We start from the raw sequence: 24,648 nt of genomic DNA, 5'->3' as shown, positions 1-24,648 counted from the left end.
TGTACAAGAATAGAATAGAACAGCAAGTGAAAGGTCTTGTTTATTCTCTATTGTGGTTTATTCTCCCTGGAAGATCCATCTTTGTCTGCTTAATGTGTTCTGGTTTTACTACAAAAATATTTCATCCGTGTGAGAAACACTCAGCGGACATGGTTCCTGTTGGCCTTTGGTGGTCATTCCTTATGCCAGTCCCGCAGCGTCCTCTAAACATCCCCCCACAATGCCACATTGGGTTCCAATGTGCAGTCTGAGCTGTGATTACTGGGAGACAGAGACGTGGTGCAGAACCCCTCCCTGCCCTGAGCTGAGTGTCCAGAGAGAGCACACTGAGCTACAACACCTCAGGCTACCGATTCAGAGCGCTCATAATGACTCCTCAACTGCATATCTTCAGTGAGGGGCTTCCTGCTCTGTTACTCTCTGCAGTTTAAATTCAACCTTAACCTGATCCAGAAGTGTTTAAAGCCCGGCCTGTTAGATTAGACTGGGGACTGAAACTCTGCTAGTCATTGCTTAAAGCTGATCACAGGTCAGATCAGATAACTGCAGTTCAGTTCAGTCTTTTATTCTGCTTTAGCTCTGATCCGTCCATCATTGGTCTGGCGCGAGAAGAGCACAGCACTGTACTCCCCCCAGGCCGATCTGATAGAGTAACTGCAGAAGCAGAGCCAAAACTCACCTGGCAGCTGGCTAGAAACAATATTACAAGACTGAGGATAAAAAAGAAGAGACAAGAGAAAAAGGAGAAGAGAAGAGGTTAAGAAAGGAGAAGATAGTCAAAGAGAAGAAGTCGGTGATAAAGAAGGACAGAGAAGAAAGGAGAGGATAAAAAAGAAGGAAAGATGAGAAAAAAGTAGAAGAGAGAACAGCAGAGGCAAGAAGAGGAGATGATGAGAAGGAAGAGCCAAAGAGATAGAAGAAATGGAAATTATGGAGAGGCTAAAAAAGAATAGGGAAGAGAAGAAAGAAGACAAATGAGTAAAAGAGAAGAACACAGAAGATAAGAAAAGAGAAGAGAATACAGGAGAGGAGAGGAGAGGAGAAGAGAAGAGAAGAGAAGAGAAGAGAAGAGAAGAGAAGATAAAAAAGAAGAGGAAAACAAAAGAGAACAACAGAGAGGAGAAGAAGCAGGAATAAAAGAGAATAGAAGAGAAGAAAAGAAAGGGGAGGAGAAGAAAGGAGAGGATTAAAAGAAGAGAAAAAATAGAAGAATGGAGAAGAAAATAAATTATCACTTAATTATCACTAGAAAGCCTGAAGGCCCAAGTTTCAACGAAGTGAATGAAAACTGGGGCAATTTTGTTTGGGTATTTGGGTGCCTTCCTCACACAATATGTGTCACTGAATATAAAATGTCAACAGATTAGGTTAACATGGACTTATTTTATACCAAAAATCAGGCAAAATGGTGGTAAACGCAGTCCAGTCACTTATTTTCATTACTACCAACTTACAGACTAGTTTCTTAGTAATTACTGAAAAATGTAAAGTATTTGAACAAGTTTAATGACTGAATAACAAGCTAACAAACCTCAAGTTTATGGAGTTAATCAGAAGTAAATAAAGTGAAACAAAGCAGAAAGTACGGACAGTGAGAAACAAACAAACAGCAGAATAATAGACAAAAGATACAAAGACACACACACACATAGACACCTCCAGCTCAGTGGGAGTGGATCACAGGGGAAAAATAAGTGGAAGAATGTCCACGGCAGCCCCAGGGCCCCCCACAGTGACTCAGCACTTGAGAAAGGAAAGTTTTAGGATGGACGAAGACCAAGCCAAACTTTTAATGAGCTCAGATGTTACTGAGAATCTAAAACAAAGGCAGGAAAAGGCTGGAGATTTTCTGAGCTCCAGAAACCAGATGCTGTTGGGATGCTGGTGTGGACTGTGTTTTCCTCCATTAGAAGTGGACATCTTTGCCAAGCTGCATAGCAGGGGCTTTTGTGGTCAGCATACTGTGGTGGAGCTTCACCCCGATCTCTCAGGACAGACTGACCCAAGCAGGTCTCAGATCAGTGAGTTTGGACAAAAGATGGAGCGCAGAGCCAAGCACAGGCCACTGACTCCAGTGCCGAGAAAAAACAGCCCCCTGCAGAGCTACTCACTTACTTATTACGGTTTGCAAGAGTGAATTTGTTTACTGGCCAACAAAAATCAACAGAAATCTCTCGGCGTATGAGTTAACATAAGTTCCAGTGAAAATCTGGGGTCTACGTTGTGTATATATTCAATAGAAGACAAGTCTGGACTGCAGGTAGGCCAGTCAACATGCACAGAATGTGGCTTGGCCTTATCTTGCTGAAACAAGCAGGGACATCCTTGAAAAAGACGTCATCTAGATGGCAGCACATGTTGCTCCAAAATGCATATGTACCCCTCAGCATTAATGCTGACCACTTCATTGAAAGGGGGCATTCGCATTGTCTGTCTGAGTTTATTTATTTTGTTGTTGAAAAAAAACATACCGTTCCATGCAACATCATGAGGTTCTGTCATGTGTGAATTTGCTACCTGTGCCTTTTTGCTGCTTTGTGAATTAAATAAAAATTGACATTAAAATAAGTCAATGCAGCTTAATATAATACTAACAAATCAATGATATAAGTTTGACTATCATCATAGATTTTCGTGTGTTCTTCTAAACGAGATCTTATGCTGATGCCTGCTTCATTAAATGACCCCTGGCTGACTCCCAGACCACTGACATGGCTTATTTGGGTCAGCCATTCCAGTTGGGAATGTTGTATGATTGCCGCACAGATCCTCTTGTTCCAGGGTTGAAATATTTAGCTTTAGAAATGGTGCCAAAAAAGGCTGAAATGTAACAGATCAATCACATTTTTAGGTTTTGCATGGAAACAATTCAACATGTAAATGAATTTAGTCTGTTGAGAACAAGTAATCCGAGTCTGTGGTTCAAAGCAAACTTTTAGCACATTTTTTTAACTCATTTTTCCATTTGTTGATATCAAGATTGGCTACATGCTAGCAAACACTACAGTGCAAATACCTCAGCACTGTGCAGACTGCATGCCTAAGCCATCATGCACTAAATATCTGGTCAGCAGTGGTCCTGTGGTCAGAATGTGTTTGAGGGGGGTTAATAACAGATCTACAGTCTGTAATTTTACACCTATACAGTGGACCTATAAGGTAGGTGCAGATAAAAGGGGTTCTAACCATGCCATTGTAACATTGACCAGCCTATCAACTGGTCATACCAAGCATGCACATATCATCACCACAGTGTAGTAACTTGTGTTTTTAATGTTAATTCAGCCTCATCTCAAGTCATCCAGTGTGTTTTATAGGCACATGCCCCAGGGCCACAGCCACAAGGGGGCCCCACAAACAATTACGAGAAGACTTAAACAGCTGTTTTGGCTTGCAGTGTCAGTAGTGGTAGGAATTGTACAAGCAGCACAGTGGAAAAGAATAACTAATGTGTCATCGTTTTATGGCCCATCATAATCCGGACACAAAACATCCACTTCATTTTCTCATCCAAACACTGCAACCGTTACACTATTTGCCACTACCTCAGTCAAGCTTCCAAGCTTTTAGAAGTGAGCCAGTGTTCCTTTGAATGTGCTTTGAATTTAAAGCGTCAGATATTCTAAAGATGTGCCAGGAGCTTCTGTAAAAAGCACAATTTATTTTTTTAAATCTCGAATGGTAAAAAAAACCAAGCATATGGTGGTTACATGCCCAACATTATGGTTAGAATGCTGCCATCGTGGTGCTGCATAAGTCTCGTGTTACTTGCTATGATATCATAAAAAATTCACTGACCCACAAAAGGTAGCCAGGTAGGGACCTACCAAATATTTGTGCCCAGGGGCCGATGACTTTATGATCTGGACCTACCTCAAGTCTATTGTACAGACTCGGCTTAATCTTAGTACTTACCCCCTGATAGGGTGATGTCAAAATATCCTACCAACAGTTTTACGTAGACAGCTACCTTTAAAGATGTGCTATAGTAGGGAGAATCGAGAGAATTCCCGGTGAGCCAGTAGCGTTTTGCTCAAGGAATGTGTGCACTGTAATTCTAGGTTATTTTTTCTCCAGCAGTTGTTCTCTGGATTTATTTTGCTAAGTACTCCTATTGTGAAGGGCAGTGCTAGGTCCACCTCTGGGAATATGTATGTGTGAGCAGGAAGAACTGGGAGTCAGATGTGAGCTGAGTAGCAAATGAGCCGTTAGCAAGAGCAAACTCTGCTTGTGTATGGTGTGGCTGTGGCCAACAACAGCTGGGTAATAAAGCACCAAGACTTGTGCGAAAGCTGTCTTTTTTAATAGCAGTGAACAGTATAAACTCACACATATAAGCACAAGAATGCTCAAACACATTATAAATGTAACATACAAGTGTATATCTGCAGTAATTTAGGGTTAAACCAGTGGGCCCCACCTCAAATGCTACATCCCTGATTGGCTGATTTCAACTGAGTCTTGTATAGTGGATAGAGATTAGATGAAGTTCGCTTCTTATCTGCGACTCAGTCCTTTGAAGAGGAAAGTTTTAGGATGGACGTAGACCAAACCAAACGTTTAATGAGCTCAGATGTTACTAAGAATGAGCCTTGAAGAAAAGAATAAAACAAAAACAGGAAATGGGTGGATATTTTCTGCTATATGATAAAACCAAAACAGATGCTGTTGGGATGCTGGTGTGGACTAAAGTGTTTTCTTCTCTCAGAAGTGGGCGTCTTTGCCAAGCTGCATAGCAGGGGCTTTTGTGGTCAACACGCTGTGGCAGAGCTTCATCCCGATCTCTCAGGACAGACTGACCCTAACAGGTCTCAGATCAGTGTGTTTGGACAAAAGACAGAGTGCACAGCCAAGCGCAGACCAATGACTCCAGTGCAGAGAAAAAACAGCCCCTACAGAGCTACTCCCTTACTTATTACTGTCACCTTGAAGGAGAGCAGTTTGCGAGAGTGAATTTGTTTACTGGCTACCAAAGACATTATTCCGTGTAAACACAAATTAGTCCACAGAGATCATTCCTCTCTGTATCGCTTCAGTTTAAAATCTTTTAAAGAGCTTAAAGCAGTGGTTTGGACAGTTACTCCAAATGTAGTCGATCAGCCAAGACGTGTTTGGCATCTGAGGTTTCATTCTTTAGTTTTAGCACTGGAGCTATGAGGCCTAAGTAGCTAACAAGTAATTGAAGCTCATACCTCTTCAAACTGTGTGTCTAAAGAATTACATGCTTGCCTTAAGCTGCACTGAGTTGTTGAAATGGATTCATTCCACCATTTTTCAAAATGCATAATTCAGTGGTTGAGAGGTAAGCTAGTGTGGTCTGATGTGAAACGGTTCATTGTAGAGAAAATCACGGACTCTGATTTCTTTACAGTGGTGGTGATAGGAACCAGGGGTCACAATGTCTACAAGGCAAATATAGATACTATATTTACTATCTAAAACCTCCAGTGAACGTATATGTGTATTTTGAGTTTTTATATGTAATGTTGATGGTAAATTGTGATGAAACTGAAAAAATACATTTTCTTTTAGGACTATTTGGGCTTACAACACCCTGCATGCACTTCTCTGCTATGAATGGATTTTAATATATTTTAGGTCAAAAACATGTCTCAGATATATGACACTGTATTTCTATACAAAAAGTTATTTTGTATATACTTCATTTTGTATATAATAACTTTCAGTGATGTAGCTTTTGGAAGCTTCTGACATTTGGTTCCCATCACCACCAACGGATTATTTCTCTAAAACATAGCATTTCACATCAAACCACTCTAAACGACTTTATTTACATTTTAACCATTTCATTATGCGAAATTGGTGGAACTGCCTTTTAAGTAACATCAGATATTCTTGTTAATGTGTTTTTGACCCTGTATGACATTCTCAGTGTGTGAAATAAACTTTGGTATTTGGGGAGCACTGGGCTGCTAACTTCCTTGCCATAGAGGTGCAGGTGCTAGCTTCAATGACACCAAAATATTTGGGTCAACAATTCTCCTGGAAAAGTTTTTTTCTAGTTCAGAAATGCGCTCTTCCACACATGAACTGAGAACTCACAAATCTACTTTTTTGTCTATGGGCAAGTTTTCAAATTTACAAATATGCTGCTCCACCCCGAGGCAAACCAGTGCTGCATAGTTAGTTTAAAATATTATTAAAGACAGAAGCTCGCCAATTGTGGAGTAGGATAAATAATGACCTTTATTTGAGTTTCCATTTTTACCAACAAGCATTCATTTTAACTATTTTCAGGGACCCCCTGAACCTTACCCCCAGAATTTTGATTTTGAGACATTGTGGGGGTCTATCTATCTATCTATCTATCTATCTATTTTTCTGAGCAATGCTACAAGCATGTCTGATAATGAAGATGTTCTCATTGATCAATGTCATTGAACACAACATAGTCATACAACAAATTGGAGACGTTGAAAATCAGGCTCCTTTGTACATACACTGCCCTCTAGTGTTTACACCCCGAAAGCCAGCAGAAGCAGTATGGTATGCAGTTGAGATGGCACAATACTATTTTTTCTTTTCCAGTACTGATACCGATATTAAGGCCTTAAGTATTTGATGTGATCGATCTTACATTTTTTTCATCAAAAATTACTGAACCATTTCTTTCTTAAATAATGTTGGAATATGATATTTTGTATGATCTACAAAACCAGAAACAAACTAGATTTTCATCGTTGTAGGTGGCCAAGCAAGACAACATTTATTTTTTTCTTGTGTTTAAATGCCATTTTTATTTTGGCTGTTGATATTTTGATATGAAGAAAGCTGCTGCTGTGCTGTACTTTTTATCTTGGCATGGCCGACTGTGGGGGGTTCTCAACCCTCCCCTTTCACTTGGCGTTGCTCGCTAGCAGCTCAACACAGAGTCACAGAGAGCCTAGTGTCCTTTTTAATATGACAACAGATTTACAGGGAAAACATATTCTACTTGATATATATATGCTATATATATATGATTTATATATGAATTAAAAATATCTGCATTCTGTCAAATGAATGACCACTAGGGGGCCTGCAGGAAGGGGTTAAGATTAACTGTTCAAACCCTCCACTACAGAGAACTACACAGCTAACATCACATCACAGTGTGAGTGAGTGCTGTTTCAGGATAGATTTGTCACAGGATTGGATCACATTCTCTCGTTTCCTGCTGATATCAGATCCTGCATGTTCTGCTGATATCAACCTGATACTCATACCTGCTATCAGACTGGTCTTGTTTCTAGCCTGCATTCTTCAATACTTTCATTTAGTGACATTTGGATTATGATTTACTGAAGTCATAAATGGAAAGACTGGCATAATCCCATCGATTTAAAGGCATTTGCTCACTCACACTACAGCTTCAGAATAGAATATGAGATTTGTATGATTTCTAGTGGATGACCACAGAGCATAACTGCCCTAAATCGCCTTAAGGCCCTACGCATTAAGCATTACTGCATGTGCGGAAAAGCACAGCTTTGCAACAAACTAACTCAATTTACAGGGAAATGTTGCAGCATCAAGTGATATGAAGTGATATGTGCAATATATACTACTGTGCAAAACTCAGAGACCACCCTTCATTCACTTCATTTCCAGCCAAAACAGCAATTATGTACAAGTTATTTATCAGGAGATGGTTCTGGGGTGATTAGATATAACATAATCCACTTGTATAAGGCAGGAGAAGGTGAAATGAAAAAGGGGGAAGACTCTCATTATGGGGCAGTCGTGGGCTGGAGGTTGGGGAACCAGCCCTGTGACCGGAAGCTCGCTGGTTCGACCCCCTGATCTGACGGTATGTGACTGAAGTGCCCTTGAGCAAGGCACCTAACCCCCAACTGTTCCCCGGGTACTGTGGATAGGGCTCCCTACCGATCTGGGCAAGTGTGCTCACTGCCCCCTTGTGTGTGTGTGTTCACTAGTGTGTATGTGGTGTTTCACTGCAAAGATGGGTTAAATGTGGAGGTGAAATTTCCCTGTTGTGGGACTATAAGGGGACTCTTAATTTCCAAAGTTCATAAAATTCTTAAAAGCTATGGACAAAATGGAACTCCTAACAACCATGTAAAACCTGGTTGACCACCAAAACAGTCCCCATCAGATAAACAGCACTTAAAGCATTTATCTTTGAGAGAGAGGAGAAAATCAAGCTGCTTCAGATCTGAAAACATCCACAGGTGTTTCTGTCCATCCTTCCACTGTGAGAAAAAAATAAAATTACACATATGTGTGCATCTATATATATATATATATATATATATATATATATATATATATATATATATACACACACATATACATATATATAGTGTTCACACTGTAGAATGAAAAAAAATCCAAGTACCAGCAATTATACAATTTTAAAATTAATTTATTATAGTTTCTTTGTCATAGAATTCATTATTTTTTCTGTTCAGGTTAACATAGAGCCATTCATATACAGAACAAAAAAGGCCTTCTTTTTTAATTAACTCAGAAATGTACACTCTTTCGTATTACCAACAGAGGAGGGGGAAAAATATTCTTTTCAGCTTGAATCCTTCTTCTGTCTTTCTCCTAAATACATCAGATTTAGCCATTCCCTCCCTCTGCTGGGGAGGATATTTTAGTGAAGTGGTCAGAACCCTGAATGGGACAGAAAATGAGGAAGAGAGGGGACGCCAAGCCACTGAAAACACATGAACACGCACACAGTGTTACAGCCAGTCTGGTCGGTCTACTCGACCAAATCCTGCCTAGACAAAAACAGCCTGCATGACCGTGCTAGAAGCACTTTTGCATGTCCAGAACATTGCAGCAAAGAAAAAAGGAGAAAAGGGGTATCAGTGCTGTTAGATGAAGCTTGTTATATGTTCTCAGGGTCTACATTCATATTTATTTAACTAAATATCTCTGGATACGTTGCATCTGTTCAGCGTCCACTACTTGCACATACTGTAAGTCAGCCTTAGCTAAACAATTAGAAATACAGATGACAAGATATGGCTAAATCTGGCAACCAGCTTCTGCAAAGTAAATACACTAAGAGTCTATATGGTGACTAGCTTATCGACAGTGTCCTCCTAATTGGTGACGTTTGGGGTCAAGACAGTGAAACAAGGCTGAACAGATGAGTGAACAAATGCGTTCAGCTGAGGCGTCTATTGCCCTCCAGTGGCAACAGTCTGGCATCACAGCTCTAAATTGAGACTGACGCATCATGATCTGGGATCAGGCTTTATCAGTGCTGCTCATTATAAGCAGAGTGGACAAAACTGACCTCAGAGCAGCTGGTGTGCCAGATTTAGAAATATGGCATGATAATGAGAAGTGAAATGGAAATGCAGCCTTGGGACAGCAATGGAGCATCTTCGTTTACCAGAGCAAAGAGAAATGAAATTCATCAAAAGAAAAGAGAAGCTGCCAAACTGAACTGAAAAGACATCACAGCTGCATATGTGTATATAAAAAAAAACAACTAAAAAAGCCTTTGGCCTTAAAGGGGAATTCCACTGAGTTTTCAAAGTTCTGCATAATTCAGTGGTTGAGATCATTCAGAGTGGTTTGGTGTGAAATGACTCCGTGTAGAGAAACTTACAGACTCAGATGTCTTTATAATGGTGGAGCAACCAGGGGTCGCCATGTCTACAACACAGATATAGCCATTTTATTTGCTATCCAAAATGACCAGTGAACCCACACTTATCTTCTGAGATTTTATATGTAATGTTGTGAACAATTCTGATTCGGCAAGTTTCTCCACAACAGAGCATTTCACATCAAACCGCTCTGAATGTCTTTGTTTATATCTTAACCATTTAATTACGTAGGTATTTTGAAAAATAGACAGAATTCACCTTTAACTTTAGCGCAAAAAGGTAAAAAATAAAAAAACACAAATGTAACTGGCTTGAGAGAATACATTTTACACAGTGCATGATTAGGCCTCTCTCTCTCTCTTTCTCTCGCTCAGCCTTGTGGTTTTTTCCCTGGTCAGCAGGTCCTTGACTAATGACCCTGTTAGACTAAGGTTCGGCTGAGAGAACATCTTGCATCATGTGATGGCCACAGATGAAAAGGGATGTGGTTTAAAGCCAGGCGCTGCTGGCTGGCTGTGTGTCTGTCCATCTGTCGCTCAGTGCATACGCATCATCACTGCCTTTGATCTGCTCTGACACAGCATATGGACGTGCACACTTACACACTCCTACCTATCCTCTCTTCATCTGCCATTCAAATTACCTCTCTAGCTTCAGAAATAGTTTAAAGGGGAAAACCACCAATTTTTCAGAATCTCTGCATTTATTTTTTTTACATTATTTGAGCCTAATACAACAAACTCTTACACAAACTCTTTATGCTGCTTTTTGTCAGATTTTACCAGTGATTTCAAATGTTTTTGAAACATGAGTGTGGCGCTCGGTTTCAGGTTTAGGGGTCTCCCAGGGTGACCGGAAATAACTGCCCGAGGATTGCCAAGTCGGCCACCGAGTGGACAGACTCTCTCATAAAGGACTTTACTCACGTAGAAAACTCATGTATGTTCATTGGTCATTCTGGGAGGTAAAGTTTGCACAATAAACATCGTTCCTATCACCACCATTGTTAAGAAATCTGATTCAGTTTCTCTAGGATGGAGTGTTTCCCCTCAAATCACTCTGAATGATTTACATCTGAATTACTGCAGAAATGTTGAAAATTGGTGGAATTCCCCTTTAAAATACCTGACATTTCTGCAAAGGATTTGACTGTGAAATGCATCAAAAATAATAATAATAATAAAAGAAACAAGCTGCATCATAACACCGTGTTTGGATGGGTGGATATAAAAGTCCCTGATAGATTTTTAGTGGGCCTAAAAATTCACAGGTAAAAAGAAAAAAATTAAAACAAAATTAGAATTTAAAACAAGTGCATAAACAGATATGTTTCAGTAATGTCCGTTCAAGGTGTACAATATTACATTATGAAGAAGGACGGACAGAAAGGACATTGTAGATGGCTACAGAGACAGTGCTTCAAAATACGATACTGCTGGAGTATCAGTCAAACAGAAAAAAGACATACATGAATCACTGATAAAGATTAACATATTGCCCCCTTTCCTCTCTCCATAAAATAAAGTTTCCCTTTTTAAGCCTCAGGAACAGGATAGTAATAACTTAGATAATTAATGTAAACAGCAACAAGGACATTTACAACAGCAAACAACAGCTTAATAACCATAAAAAAGACAAAACCAACAAATAACAAAACGAAGCTTCGAAAATGGAGAATGTTCTGCAGACAGAAACGACAAAAAGAGAAGGAGAAAGAAAGAGAGAGGCCCCCAGCGCAGCTCCCTTTTAAGCTCTTCATTTTTGGAGCGACTTTTCATCAGTGAGAGAAACCGTAGATTTGGGCAGCGGCCAACAGCCTCAAGCCTTTGCTCCTTCACCTGCGACTTAGGCTCAGCAACGATTACATTAAACAAACAAAGGAGAACCTGTTTCGACTCACGAGGAGCGGTTTCTCGCTGTAGGCGGTATAAGCAGTCGCTGAGGGCCCCCGAGCCACCAGGGGGTCCCAATTATGTCATTTAAAAAATTTATTTAAGATTATGTGTCAAGAATCACAATGAGTCCAGAGATTTTCTTACATTGTTTCACGATCAATTAATTAACCCTCTATTGCACAATGTTGCCTCAGGGCAAAAAACCCATGTTCCTTGCTTTAAAATGACATGATACATATTTAATGACAAAGAAAGGGTCATTAATGAAGGGAAGAGAGTGAATGAACTAGTAGGTAACATTCCTTGTGGCGTAGTGCAGCTTGTGGAGCTTTCTCTTCCTCAGAAAAGCAAGATTTTTATCATTTAAGACCAAAGGGGCATAAAAAGCTGTTGTAATCAAAAAATTATATATATATATATATATATATATATATATATATATATATAACACAGTTATTGTGTAGTTTTTCATTTATAATTACTTTTTTAGAACTGGCTTTTGTCTTTGAAATCTTATTTCATATTACTGTGTATGCTGCATTAGTGTCTAGAAGCCTGTTACACTGTTGCACAGTGCAAGAAATGTAGCGCAAACTTTTTTCAGCATTGCTCTGTGAAGTAGAACCCCCTAAGTGTTCAGAAACAGCCCTGCCTATGAGAAGTACGAAATAAAACATGGCAGTTCTATGACACATAGAGAAATGAGAGAATACACTCTCCTGAACTCCCAGTTAGGACTTGGCTTTTTTTTTAGGAAAAAAAAAAGCAATTTGCTCTCATTTACACACCCCTCGCTGTATAATAAGATGTTAGATGACTGGATCGTTTATAAGGCCATTAAAAGGGATGCTATATTTGAATTCACCGTCTCACAGTGTGCACGCTTTCATTACAGAGTCGTTCATTAATCGGACCAGTACTCCTTCTCTACCTCTTTCTCTCTCTCGCTATCAGAAAGATGCCAGTGATGCCAGTCTGTCTCCGCTATGCTGCCCCACCTTAAAGCCCTGGAGAGGAAAACAACCTATGCTACTTGAAGGCTGCCTTCCAAACTCGGAGACACCAAGGCCTTAAGCCCCGCCCATTTCTCCTCGGGGGAACTGCGACTGACTGTAATTGACAACTGTTCAAGGTTGGCTGGCTGACGCTTCCATAAGCACAAACCTTGATTTTTAGTCAATGTGTAATTTTACTGTTGACGTGTCATTTACTTCACCCCTTAAACTGCAGGCTTATTGTTCAGTTATTAATCTCAGAGCTCATTATTCAGTAACTAACATGAATTATTCAGTAACCACTCAGAAACTAATATGTAAAGTAGATAGTCATGAGACTGGCACGTCTGGACGTGCCAACAGGTGCCTTAGACCTTCTCCTACAGAAAGCACCGTGAGACTGTGATGGCAATGATAAAGCCAAAACCGTCAAAATCAACCGAGCTGTCAACACTACAGCAAAAATAAGAGAACTGATGTTCCATTTCAACAAACGTGGATGAGCAGCAGCAAATCCATGAGAAATAGACAGCTTCCTCTAAACTGGCTAACAAAAAATGACAGTGTAACGTTACACCAATGGCGTGTTTAGCTGCATTATCTAGACAAATTAACCTCGACATACCTAGCCAGGTAATTTGGTTAAGCAAATAACCGTTCACCTGTGATATCTGCTTTACATTACTGATTATCGATGTGCATGCTGACTCATTTTGACATCCATCAGAGTTAATGAAGGGATGTCTGGTTAGTCGCAAGTAAGGAAAAAACAAAAAAGAGACTTTAGCCAAAATTAGTGCAAAGCTGCAGGATCCATTTTCATGCTGGATGAGTAATGGAGGCTGCCTCAGATGAGCTAACACTACAGCAGGCCGATACATTGGATGCTAAAGAGGACTCATCATCTTCTACATGAGGTATTTTCTCCTCAGTGGATTATGTGCCAACATGTACGTTTTTTCAGAGAAATTTACACACATACTAAACACTCACACGCTAACACGCCACCACCACGTCAGTGTCACTGCAGTGCTGAGAATGACCCACCTCCCAAATTATACCTATTCTGTGGTGGTCCTGACTGCTGGGATAGGCTCCAGCTCCCCTCACAACCCAGAAGGATAAGCAGCTTAGAAAATGTGTGTGTGTGTGGTCGTCCTGACCATTGAAGAAGGGGGCTAACAAAGTATGCAGAGAAACAGATGGTATCCAAATACCCGTGTGCATCCCTATTAATGATTAATGGGGTTCGCTGGGGTGCATAAAAATCCCTCTATACAGTTCCATAGTATTTATATGCTTCATTCCAACAGATTGCAATGGACTACAGTAAACATAAGGGGCTTCTGTGGGTTCATTGCTCAATCAAAGAAGGAACTGCTCCTTATGCTTTGAATGATGGCTACATAACCTACATATTAGTTTCACAGTAGTTGCCAAATTATAATAGTTACTGAACAATGCGTCTTAAGAATCACAGTGAACAATAAGTCTGGGGTTTATGGAATCGATCCTAGATTCAGCCCTAGATATGTTATCGCTCCTGCTCCCATCACCTCCCCGAGATAGACTTATCAAGTGAAACAGAGCAGGGGAAGTCCATAAGTCCATAAGAGCTTCATTCTTTTGGAATGAACAAAACACCTTCTTGCACTTGCGTTCTGTTCAAAGGTGACTCACTTGGCTAACACGGCACCCGCTGAGTGGATTTCCAGCTGTGCCTTTGCAACAGTAATCCAGTGCATGTGTGCGTTAGATCAAGGATCACAGTTATAAACACAGCACCGCTGCACTGCAGTGGTGTGAAACACCGCCTACCAACCTCCCCAACCCCCCCCCACCTCCGTGCAGATGTGATAGGACGCTGTAGCCGGAGCCCAAATGCAGCGGCTTAAGAGGCCACTATAAAATGGCTTCTCTTAATCCTCTTGCCATGCCACTCTCGCCGGCGCAGAGCAACCCGCCCACTCAGGAAAATATGAAACTGCGTCAGCAAAGGGACAACGGACACATCCCACCTAGAGAGCCACCATAGAGTTTTAAAGTATACATGTACAGAATATTAAAACAGAGCTGTTGTTTAAATTGAAGTCCTATGTCTCATTTTTTGTATGGTTTGGTACTCACATCTGTTCTTTGGTAAAAAAAAAAAAAAACAGTGGCAAGTCATGACAAAAGAGCTAGGCCTTTTGTTCAAGCCATAAATATCAAAGCTGAAACCTGGTAATAGCCAGGCATTAGCTCATATTCACTTTCATGACATGTCTAGGATTTCAAGAAGGCCTAGAATGAGTTTTATCTCCAAATACTGGTCCCATCCACTGAAAATTAAAAGGTGATTGGTTGATTCCTGTGTCACTTAATTATGCTGGTAGTTATCATACAATGTAAGGCCTTCTGTCAAGCTCCCGAAGTTCTAACCAATAGGACAGCTAATTTTTCCCCCCTAAACTAAACAACGAAATGAAAGTATTGCTAGAATATTCACAGAGTTTAAATACAGACACAGACACATAATAGTAATTATGCACATAACTGATGTCACACAATGTGTGTGTAGCCGAGTTAGCAAAACCTTTTTTGCTCTGTGACAAGAATTAGCCATGCTGCTAAAAGAGGGTTTGGATGATGCACTTTTTTGTTTGTGCATTTTTCCTTAACAGGGTAAAAAGGTTGCACACACAAACACAGGGACACAGGTGCAATCTACGTGTATCAACCAAACTATAAAAAAGAATGCGGACTGTTCATATAAAGAGTGGCCAGGTAATCAGAAACACCAACCGTACACATACAATCATTGGGCATCCGAAACATCTACCATACAGGTGCACTTTGGAAGTTTACACTTACTGACTGTAGCCCATCTGCCCAATTTGTCAGCATCCGTCTACCTTGTCCAACAATGAAAAGGGACTGCCATGGGACCACTGCTGACCAGATATTATCTCGCGGGTGGACCATTCTGAACACAGCAGTGATTCTGTGAATGTATTCTCTAAGAAAATCTATGGTGGAACAAAAAGGTACTCATTCGGTGGAATATCTCTACGACAGGGTGGAGGTATTTGGCCCACGGCCCATTTTGCGTGCTTCAGACAGGCACTGAGGGAACAGGTCGTCAAACAGACACCCTCTGTCTCTTTCCTTATCTCTCTCTCTCTCTCTCTCTCTCTCTCTCTCTCTCTCTCTCTATCTCTCACTTTGCCTGCCACTCGTATCAAATGGGCTGCCTTTGCAGGCAGGGTAGGGCATCGCCATGGAAACAACGGCCCAGCCTGGTGCAGCGGAGCTGAGATTGGCACGGCCAGTTGAGCACGGAGCCGATCAGGCGGCATCATCCTTCAATGTGTGTGTGTTGTTGAGGGGAGGCAAACTCGAGACTTGCGAAATAGATCCCCCTGACATGGAGGAGAGGTTATTTTTGGCCCGTCAATCAGGGAGACCTAAAGGAACTGGCACGAGGGGGAACGCAAGAGGGGAGTGGAGAGAACGCCTAACAGAAAGGGGAAGCATGTAGTCAGGATCGGGAAACATAGCGGTGACCTTGGATTTCCTCTTTTTTTAGCTAAAAGAAAAGAAAAATGCTCAAAAACGTCCAAGAAATGTGTTCTCTTTCTCTTTCTCTATTCGCCTGGCACTCATACGTGCCTTTGCTGAACTGGGGAGCTCACTCTCTCTCTTCGAGATGCACACAAATACTCAGGCCTCTGTGACCTCATTTGAACGCTAACATTTTGTAGATTTCACTTTCACTTCCTGCCTTCACCCTCTGTATATTCCCATGATGCAAACAACACAGGGGGCACACTACTGTTTGAGCCATCTTGGTGTCTCCGGCCCCTGGCATTAAAATATGGGAAATGAGGGAAGACTGATTGAGGGAGGGGGGAGAACTCTGACAACTTGGGCTGGAGTTATGGGCAGCTTCTGCCTGTAGCTAGAAGGCCAGACCCCCCCTCATAGCTGTATTAGAACTCATGTATGACTGTGAACCCTTTGTCATGGGCACGGAAGGTGATTATGTGAATTTATAGGGTGTTAGATTGGAAGAAGGAGGGGTTTCAGGCATGTTCCTCCCACCAAACTTCAATTATAACATAACTACATTAGTAGTACATACACGAACAAGGATTTGTGGCACACTGCTGTCTGACAACAAGAGACTAGTGTAGTAAATGTGCTTGGTACAAAATCCGATCAAAACTCATGAGTGGAGATGCATTTGAGGCTCGTAGAAATGCTGAATGTAAACAGCCATACATCTCGCTGTGCACTTGTGATCAGGTCACTTGAGACAGATGGTAATACCAGGTATAAACAGGGCGTACAGGACAAGAAAGAGAAAGAGAGACAAGGTTTGTTTTTAATTCTGCACCCTCTCATGCATTTTCTCTCTTTTGCATGCTCTATCTCTGTCTAGTAAAGTCTTGTTAACTGTTCACCATGGACAGAATAAAAGCTTGCTAAAGGGGAACTGTTTTAAAATGCCAAATGAGTCAGGCACACTTTCGTTGTCTCAAAGTCACAGGTACAGGTCAAGTTTGGGCTTCAATCTAATACTGGAGCAGATGTCTACTTCTTGTCCATGGCTAACACTTAACCTGAAATGGTCTCCTGCTGTGGAGGACGTTATCACCGGCCATGATTTATTTAGATCTACTCTGGGAGGGGACCCCAGACTTCTCTTTTCGTACCCAGCCATTACTTGCTCCCCTCTCTAAATCCTTTCCATCAGCTACTCTTCTCCTTCACTCTGTATTCCAGACTGACGCTGCTATGCTCCTCACCAAGTTAACCAGTGCCATTTTTCAGTGTCCATCCCTGCACACCCTGAGTGCATGATGCCACACTTGCTTTGGCAATCAGAGCCAAGCCTGGAAACGCTGTATGAACTGACTCCTTACTCAGAGCGTGCACAGCTGCTGAGCGCTCCCTGTGCCGGCAGCAAAGGGTTTCTCAACTGCTTTAAAACAAGACAGCTGACCCAAGGTCAGATTCCTTTTGGCCACTCCTCATCTCAGGCACTACGATTTGAGAAATCTAAACTAGTTCAGAATCTGTATTGCAATTCGATCTGGCAGGCCTATCTATCCAGTATCTTAGAATCTTAAAATAAGAGTGCTGAGTGTTGCTGTTTTTCAGTATATTTGGATTGTTTCCGCATGAGCAGAGCAAAAACGCTATCTGATCTCCTGCATATCACCGAAACAGACGTTCATCTGAGCATGCTCAGTGCTTTCTGTGTTTTCTGTGCCCCTGTTCCAGACCTGCGGCAGCTGGGGACCTTAACGCATCAGCGGAATCAGACCAAAATTAGAACAGTCTCTTTTTCTCTCGTTCCCTTTTTGTACAGTAATCCCCCCATCTGACTCGCTGCCTTGCACAGCCTCTTCAGAAGCTTTCTCCCTGACACACCTACACACTGTTAATGTGTTTTCTAACGAGAAACAGTCCTACTGAAAATCTTGTTTCCACTCATAAAAAAAGCATAATCTGTATGATTCACTTCCTTTTTTTTTTTCAAAATTTGATGTGCAAGCAAGAAGTATAGGAGTGCAGCATGGACCATGAACTTCAATCATACTCACAAACTCTTTCTACAATGCTCTCCTTCTCTCTTTCTGTCTCTCTCTCACACACACGTAAAAGGAGACGGAGAGTAGCAAACCCAGCACAAATGTATGGGCTGATACAGTCTCTCTAGGATTCTGTATATTCAGCAACAGAAACTAAAAAAAAATCTCCACAGGATCCTCCAAAAGGCTTGATTCATTCATTGCCTTGGCTGGTCCCACCCCCTTCTGCCAATGATTGGATGGTGGTGGGTGACCTTTGGGTCTGGTCCAATGAGAGAGAAAGGGGAAAAATGATGTAGGCAGAGGTCTTTTCGCTCCCTCCCCTGAAATCATTCCCGGGACCCTTTTTTCCCCTCATTATCCGAATAAACTACAGTTACAACATGTCTCTGCTTTACCCTCCACTCAGCGCGGACTGCTTGGCATAAGGGTTCTCCAGCAGGTAGTGGTAATGCTTGTAATTGTCCAACATGTACTTGGGTGCATACATGTGTTCTTTAGGGTCTGACGGTGGGTACTCCTGCACAGACCCATCAAACCATCCCCCGGTCCGGATCAGCTCACGGATATAGTTAAGGTTCCGCTTGTCCTCATAGTCACCCCATCGGGGGAAGTCGCCGTTCTGGGCAGATACAAGTTTAAGGTGGATGCCCTCAGGTGTGAAGCACCAAGAGCAATGCCACCCCGCAAAGTGGAAAGGGCTTCCAAGTGACCACTGCACCAGGATGTGGCCCGTGTCGTTTTCATACTTGCGGAACCCGAGCATGGTGTAGTAGTCGCGCCGGCGCAGCCGTATACCATCGTTGTCGTATACGTCCTTCAGCATCCCCACTGTGCACCCAGACACCACCTCGAGCGAGCCGAGCTGCTTCCAGAAAAACCCGTACAGAGACTTCCGCATGTGGATGGCGAAAGGTTCCGTCCAGCCGTCGAAAAGCTTGAGGAAGAGGACGCCCTCCTGGGCCGGGATCTCGTCAGCATCATTGATGAGGAAGACGTCGTCCGGCCGCAGGCCCCGCACCCGGGACATCCCGTCTCGTGTGAGAAACGTACGCAGGTAGTCATCGGCAATCCAGCCATCCTGCCGCCCACCCTCGGGGAAGTGGTCCAGGAACACGTAGAGGATCTTGTGCCGTACATAGTCGTAGGTGCCGTTAAGCAGCAGGTGCAGAAAGCTCAGCGGTCGTCTCTCGCCGTACGCCGTGAAGTTAGACTCACACACCATAAAGAGATCAACGGCACTGGCCAGCTCATGAAAGCGAACATGCAGCAAGTCAAATTCGTGATTGACATTGATGGCGTTGATGACTCGACGCAGTTTCTCACGAGGGATCAGCCTCTCTTTGGTGGGCAGGTTGGAGTGGTATACCATGGTGGGCACGCCACAGTATGGACCGTGCCAACCTGGCCGGCATACACATTTCACTAGACGTTTCCCCCGCTTGGGCTTCGCCCTAGGGGCACCTAACTCCTCCACTGCTTTTCCTCCAGTGTTCAAGTCCTCAGAAACTTGCAATGTTTTCCGCTGAAGTGCCCCTGACATTGTTGGTCTGCTTTTCCCTGTCCCAGCTTCATCCCTAGGAGGTGCCACCTCTGTTCCCTGCCGGAAGCACCGGGCTCCAGCTTTGGTGCTGACAAAGTACTGTGTGTTGTCCTCCTGGAGGGTGAAAGTGCGCTTATGTAAGTCACCCAGTAACCTGATGGGGTCTGAAGTGGAGACTTGCTTAGGTTCCAGTTTCGCTGCCATGCTGGGAAGGATCTGTCTCTGAATGTCTGGTCTCTGGCGGGCTGGGCTACTGGGGTGCCACACCAACTTCACATTTTCTTTCTGCCAAAGGAAATGAACAGATGAGGTTAAACTTTTAGAACTTTTCACAAAGATTCTGTATGTTCTACTATCACCGCACCGATAACCAAAGCAGACCAAAAATACTGAAGTGAAACTCAACAAAAAAGAAACAATAACATGCAGGTTAATGTGTATATAAATAAATGTATATAACAAAGGCTGTCAACAATCTAAATAACATTTCAATCTAATTTAAAGCTCTAAAGGTTGTCACTCTAAGATGTCCGTCTACCTCAGCGGGATCCACATCCTTGTGTTGTGGTTCTTCAGGTTGTACCCATGGCTGTGGTGCTTTAGGTTCCATTTTGAGTTCCAGTTCTCCTCCTATTCTTCCAACCCCACCCCCAACATGGGACCTTGTGTCAGATGGTCTCAGGGCTGGCGGAGGCCCTTGCTCTGGGGAGGCGCTGGCCAGCGGGGTGGCCCTCTCCCTCCAGAAGAAGCCAGTCACCATGATGAAGGACTTGATGTTGGGGTACGGAGCTGAAAGCTCTCGTAGCAGAGAGACGTAGTGCAGGGCTTTGTAGTAGTGGAGGAAGGAGATGACACATAGCCCCACGGTGCAAAGCAAGAATACTCTGTGACGTCGCATTTTCATCCTAAAACACAAGAGAAAGGGAGAGAATTAGAAAGCAGTGTCTTAGTTTGAAAACACTTTCCTGAGGCTCCAAGCCAAGTGGTTCCAAAAAGTTAATCTAGTGCTGATTAAGCTGTTATCAACAAGTTTAACACTTAACTATGCAGATGAAACCTTCTAATGAAGGTCTATTTAGTTTCCTGCCCTCCGTAAGACTCACGCTCATCATTTAAGGTCAACTTTCCATCTCCCAACCCCTCGTTCATCTTTATCTTCCATATATCGATTGCAGTCCACCTTAAGCATGAAAACCAGACAGCGGCAGAGACACCCAATCTGGCCGTAATAGCATCTGATACACAGGCTGAATGTCAAGTTGCTCTGGCCTGGAGCCCATGGCACTCCATTTTGCGACTAAAGCTGGAGAGGTCATATATTTCATAGCAGGGGTCTGCCACAGCAGGATAAGAGAAGGGGTTGAAAAGAGAAAGAGAGAGATGGAGAGAAAGGAGAAGTAAAAGAAGTCAAGAATGACTGTCAAAGAATAAACCCATACAAAGACGATGACGATGAGAAAAAGAGCATTGTGACTGTGATGTGACCTTCCTGCACTTGTCAAAGAGCCTTCTGGCTTGGCCTCAAATGGACATGCTGTGTGTGTCAGTGGAGAAAAAGAATAGAAAAAGAAAGAAAGAAGAAAAAGAAAAGAGAAAAAGAGTGAAAAAGAGAGTTTACTAGCTTTATCCTGCACTGGGTTTCCTCTAGAGTCTTGATTTCCTGTTTCTTTCAGTATTTTCAATCCTACTTTATTCCCTCGGACCCATTCTTCTTTTCCCTGCTTGCATTTTTCTCTTTCTTCCTTCCTTCCTTCCGTCCCTCTCTTCGAGCACAGTAACAGCAGGGATGGTGTTTAAGGGCTTGGAGAGAGTGCGAGAGGAAAGAATGAAAATTCATGACAGTATGAATAAAAAATGCCTTTCTCTCAGCTTCGCCCTTGTCTCAGTGTAGCAGGGCATGTGCACTCTGAAGGAAAAGCTGTTAGCACCTTTTAAATGAACGGCCAAATTGAAAACAAAGACAATAAAAGAGCACTCAAATAATTACTAGGTTAATAGGGATATTATAATATTCTTGCTGGTTCCAATAACAGATACAAAGAGGGCTTTGATTGCTGAAAGCACCGCTACGAGAATACAGGGATGTTAAAAGTGAGTGTTAAGTGATGCTTGGCCCTAAAGCTTCTGATGATCTTTGTGCTAGGACGCCTTTTTGGAAAGCTAGGTCAAGAACGCTCAGCTATTTAATCTGACAATTGACAGCAGTGCAAAACACCTGTCTCCTTCTTCTTTCACTGTTCACTCTGGTCAGAAGGCACAGCCTTGCCCAAAAAGAATAGCAGGATACTTGCAAAAGTGTTTATCGGGACCAAAGGCTCTCCCCTTCAACCCCAGGCCTCCAACATAATATTATGAATAAAAATAAAATCTTTTAATGCCAGCTAAACACTCACACTAATAACTGTTTTAAGTCTAAGTTCTCAAAAGATGTCAAAAAGGAAAGAGTCTTCAGACGCTGAGTTTGTGGAAGAGGAAAAAGGCTTCTTCTTTATTTCAGCCTCAGGTGGCACAGAGAGACCCAACTGCACAAACACAGTGTTCCAAACAACAGTTTATACCATTTATCTGGGGTAATTTGATATCCCCCCAGCTTACTTCTCAAATTTTAATATTAGCTCGTTCTCTAATATGTGCATCTCTTCGTCCATCAAGTTGGTCATCGCATGTTGAGGTCACTCCTAAAAACTGGTTGCAACAGGTTTTTACCAGTCTGCTTTACCTTTCAAGGTCAACTTGTCCCTCTCTTCACTGAGTCAGTAGGTACACACAGGCCTGTCTGTGAACCCAGGGGCTTTCCAGTGTCTAGAATCTCATATGCAGACAGACTAAGGACTTCCCTTTGTGACAGAATTAATATTCTACCTATTTGGTTACTGATTACAATATCTAATCTATATGATTACTTTATTCAAAACCTCTGTTATGTTTCAGAATTGCACTGCACCCATGGTCCCTATGATAACGAGCAGTGGGGAATCCTCAAGACCTAATAATTTCAGGGAACTAAAGAAATACATGTTTGTAATTTTTAGTTCAGTTAATTTTAATACAAAATTTGAGTGGAAACAATATGGTTAAATATTTGAAAAACCCAACTGTTCAATCGGGATTTTTGACTCTAAGTAGATACAGCCAAGTCGAGTGTTTTCCCAAGCTTCAAATGTCCTTGTTAAATCTAGAATGTCCATGTGAGCCAGCATTCCACCATAATAAACTCTAATAGTATTAGAAATCCCACGTGGGCGCTAGCTAAAATTAGCATTATCATAGAAGTAGATGTTTGGACATTTATGGCCTGAACTGAAGGGAATAAACCAGGAATAGTCACAGTTAGCCAGTGAGAAGGTGTACTGATCCAGCACCTACAAATCGCTACATGTAATCATATTATAAGGGGTACAAATAACTCTTATAGATCAGCACGTCTACCATGAGGACTTGACGTGTAAGACCCTACGATGTGGTGTTTTTTCTGATGCTGTCCCTGACAGGACCTGCGGAAAGCCCCAGGGTTCTCAACACTGCCAAGACCTCTGGGTTCAGGACCGGAGCAAAGAACATCACAAACTGCTGACAAACCCACGGCTTCAGAGCTGCACACGCGGATCCGTTTACACAGCCGAAAAGCATCGAGCCCTGTCCCTTCTGCTGTAACACACATCAAACAAGCCTCTGCATCTTCTTCCGGCAGTTTATTTGTTTTTAGAGCAACTTGTACAAATATTAACCTAGGAAAAAGAAAATCTCAGCATTGGCCAGAAAGCTGTGGACACACCAAACCGGGAGCCAATTAAATTAACAAGCCAAATATTTGGGCCGTATGCTTTGGCAGATCTACCAATGACAAACAGAGCTCTCTCACTGGGGGTGAGTTAGCGCAAGAGCATAACACCCGTGGTGACTGGCTGAGATTTGACTGGACAGTCGTGCATTCTAGTGTGGGGGGGCAGCGTGGAACATGATGCAATGACGTTGGGTGTTGGCGCGTGTTTGGGGCGTGCTGCTCCTAATGAAGCTCTGTCTGGTAGATACGACTAGAGGGGGTGCTGGACAAGAATAGCATTGTAAGTAACCATGGAAGCTGTGAGGGAAGTGAGGAGGGCTGCAACCGGGAGCCAAAACTGGGCTAAACACAACAAACATCCTTAACAAACACAAACAAAACACAAACACACACACAGTTGTCCCACTGTGAACCCCTCTCCGCACTCACACATAGGAACTCTTTCTTATAAGGACAACAGCCCATTCAAGGCAACTTGCAGGGTTGACAAAACCATAGGTAGGTCACAAAAGAACACTGTGAGTCCGCAGAGCAATTCCGTGAATTCCAAACAAAACGGCCAGAACATTTTAATGTGCCATGCCATTTTGAAGGCTGAAAAAATACCACTCGTACTTGTAACGGTACAAACCCATTCTCTGAGCAGGGGCGGCTCTCTGCTGCAAACTAGGTCACGGACCTCGCCCTTAGACAATGGCCCCTGGTGGGTGGCAGAATGTTCCTGAAATAGCTGGTATTTATTTATAGACGTGGAGATGAACAGAGCTCTCTGTGGACGTGTGTACCCCGACCTCTACGATATCTGTTACCCAACACTCAAATCAACAGGCCATCAACAGATCCCAGCAGAGGCTGGGGTTTCGCGGTTCTTGTCTGCTTTGCACACACCGAATGTCCACTGTGTCCTTCCTGCGTCCTCCACCCAGTCCATTGCGGAATCACTCCATTACTGCAGTGTTTTCCAGCCCTGGTACTGGGCTACCATTGCCCTGTACCTCTTAGTTAAGGATGGGAATTCTGGGCTGACGCTGATTTCCGATATCATTTATGTGCATATCTGCAGATGCTGATACATAAGCACTTATAAAATACAGAAATAGGAACTACAATGCCCTGAAATACAGCATTTATTTCTGTAGGGTTACCAGTGTAGTCAAATAAATAAAATGCAAACATTGTAGCCTAGTTGCCCCATTGCCTAAACTTTCTATTCTTCCAGAATACAACAAATATCAGTTTGAAATATCAGTTAAATCTGC

General features: G+C 42.5%; 1 protein-coding gene across 1 annotated transcript in view; it reads right to left on the bottom strand.

Moving 5' to 3' along the window:
• Window positions 1-17,961: 17,961 nt before the first annotated feature.
• Window positions 17,962-24,648, bottom strand: part of mgat3b (beta-1,4-mannosyl-glycoprotein 4-beta-N-acetylglucosaminyltransferase b) — a 66,009-nt gene continuing 59,322 nt past the window's right edge. The window contains exons 2-3 of the mRNA XM_036570046.1: window positions 20,144-20,510; window positions 17,962-19,890 (exon numbers count right to left, since the gene is read on the bottom strand). Of these exons, the coding sequence (XP_036425939.1) occupies window positions 18,457-19,890; window positions 20,144-20,509 (1,800 nt within the window). The 5' untranslated portion in view covers window position 20,510 and the 3' untranslated portion in view covers window positions 17,962-18,456. The remainder of the gene's footprint in view (window positions 19,891-20,143; window positions 20,511-24,648) is intronic.

Source organism: Colossoma macropomum, unplaced genomic scaffold (assembly GCF_904425465.1).
Source record: "Colossoma macropomum unplaced genomic scaffold, Colossoma_macropomum, whole genome shotgun sequence".
NCBI classification, from domain to species: domain Eukaryota; kingdom Metazoa; phylum Chordata; class Actinopteri; order Characiformes; family Serrasalmidae; genus Colossoma; species Colossoma macropomum.
The sequence above is the reverse complement of the archived record's forward strand: the minus strand, read 5'-3'. Positions and strand labels throughout refer to the sequence as shown.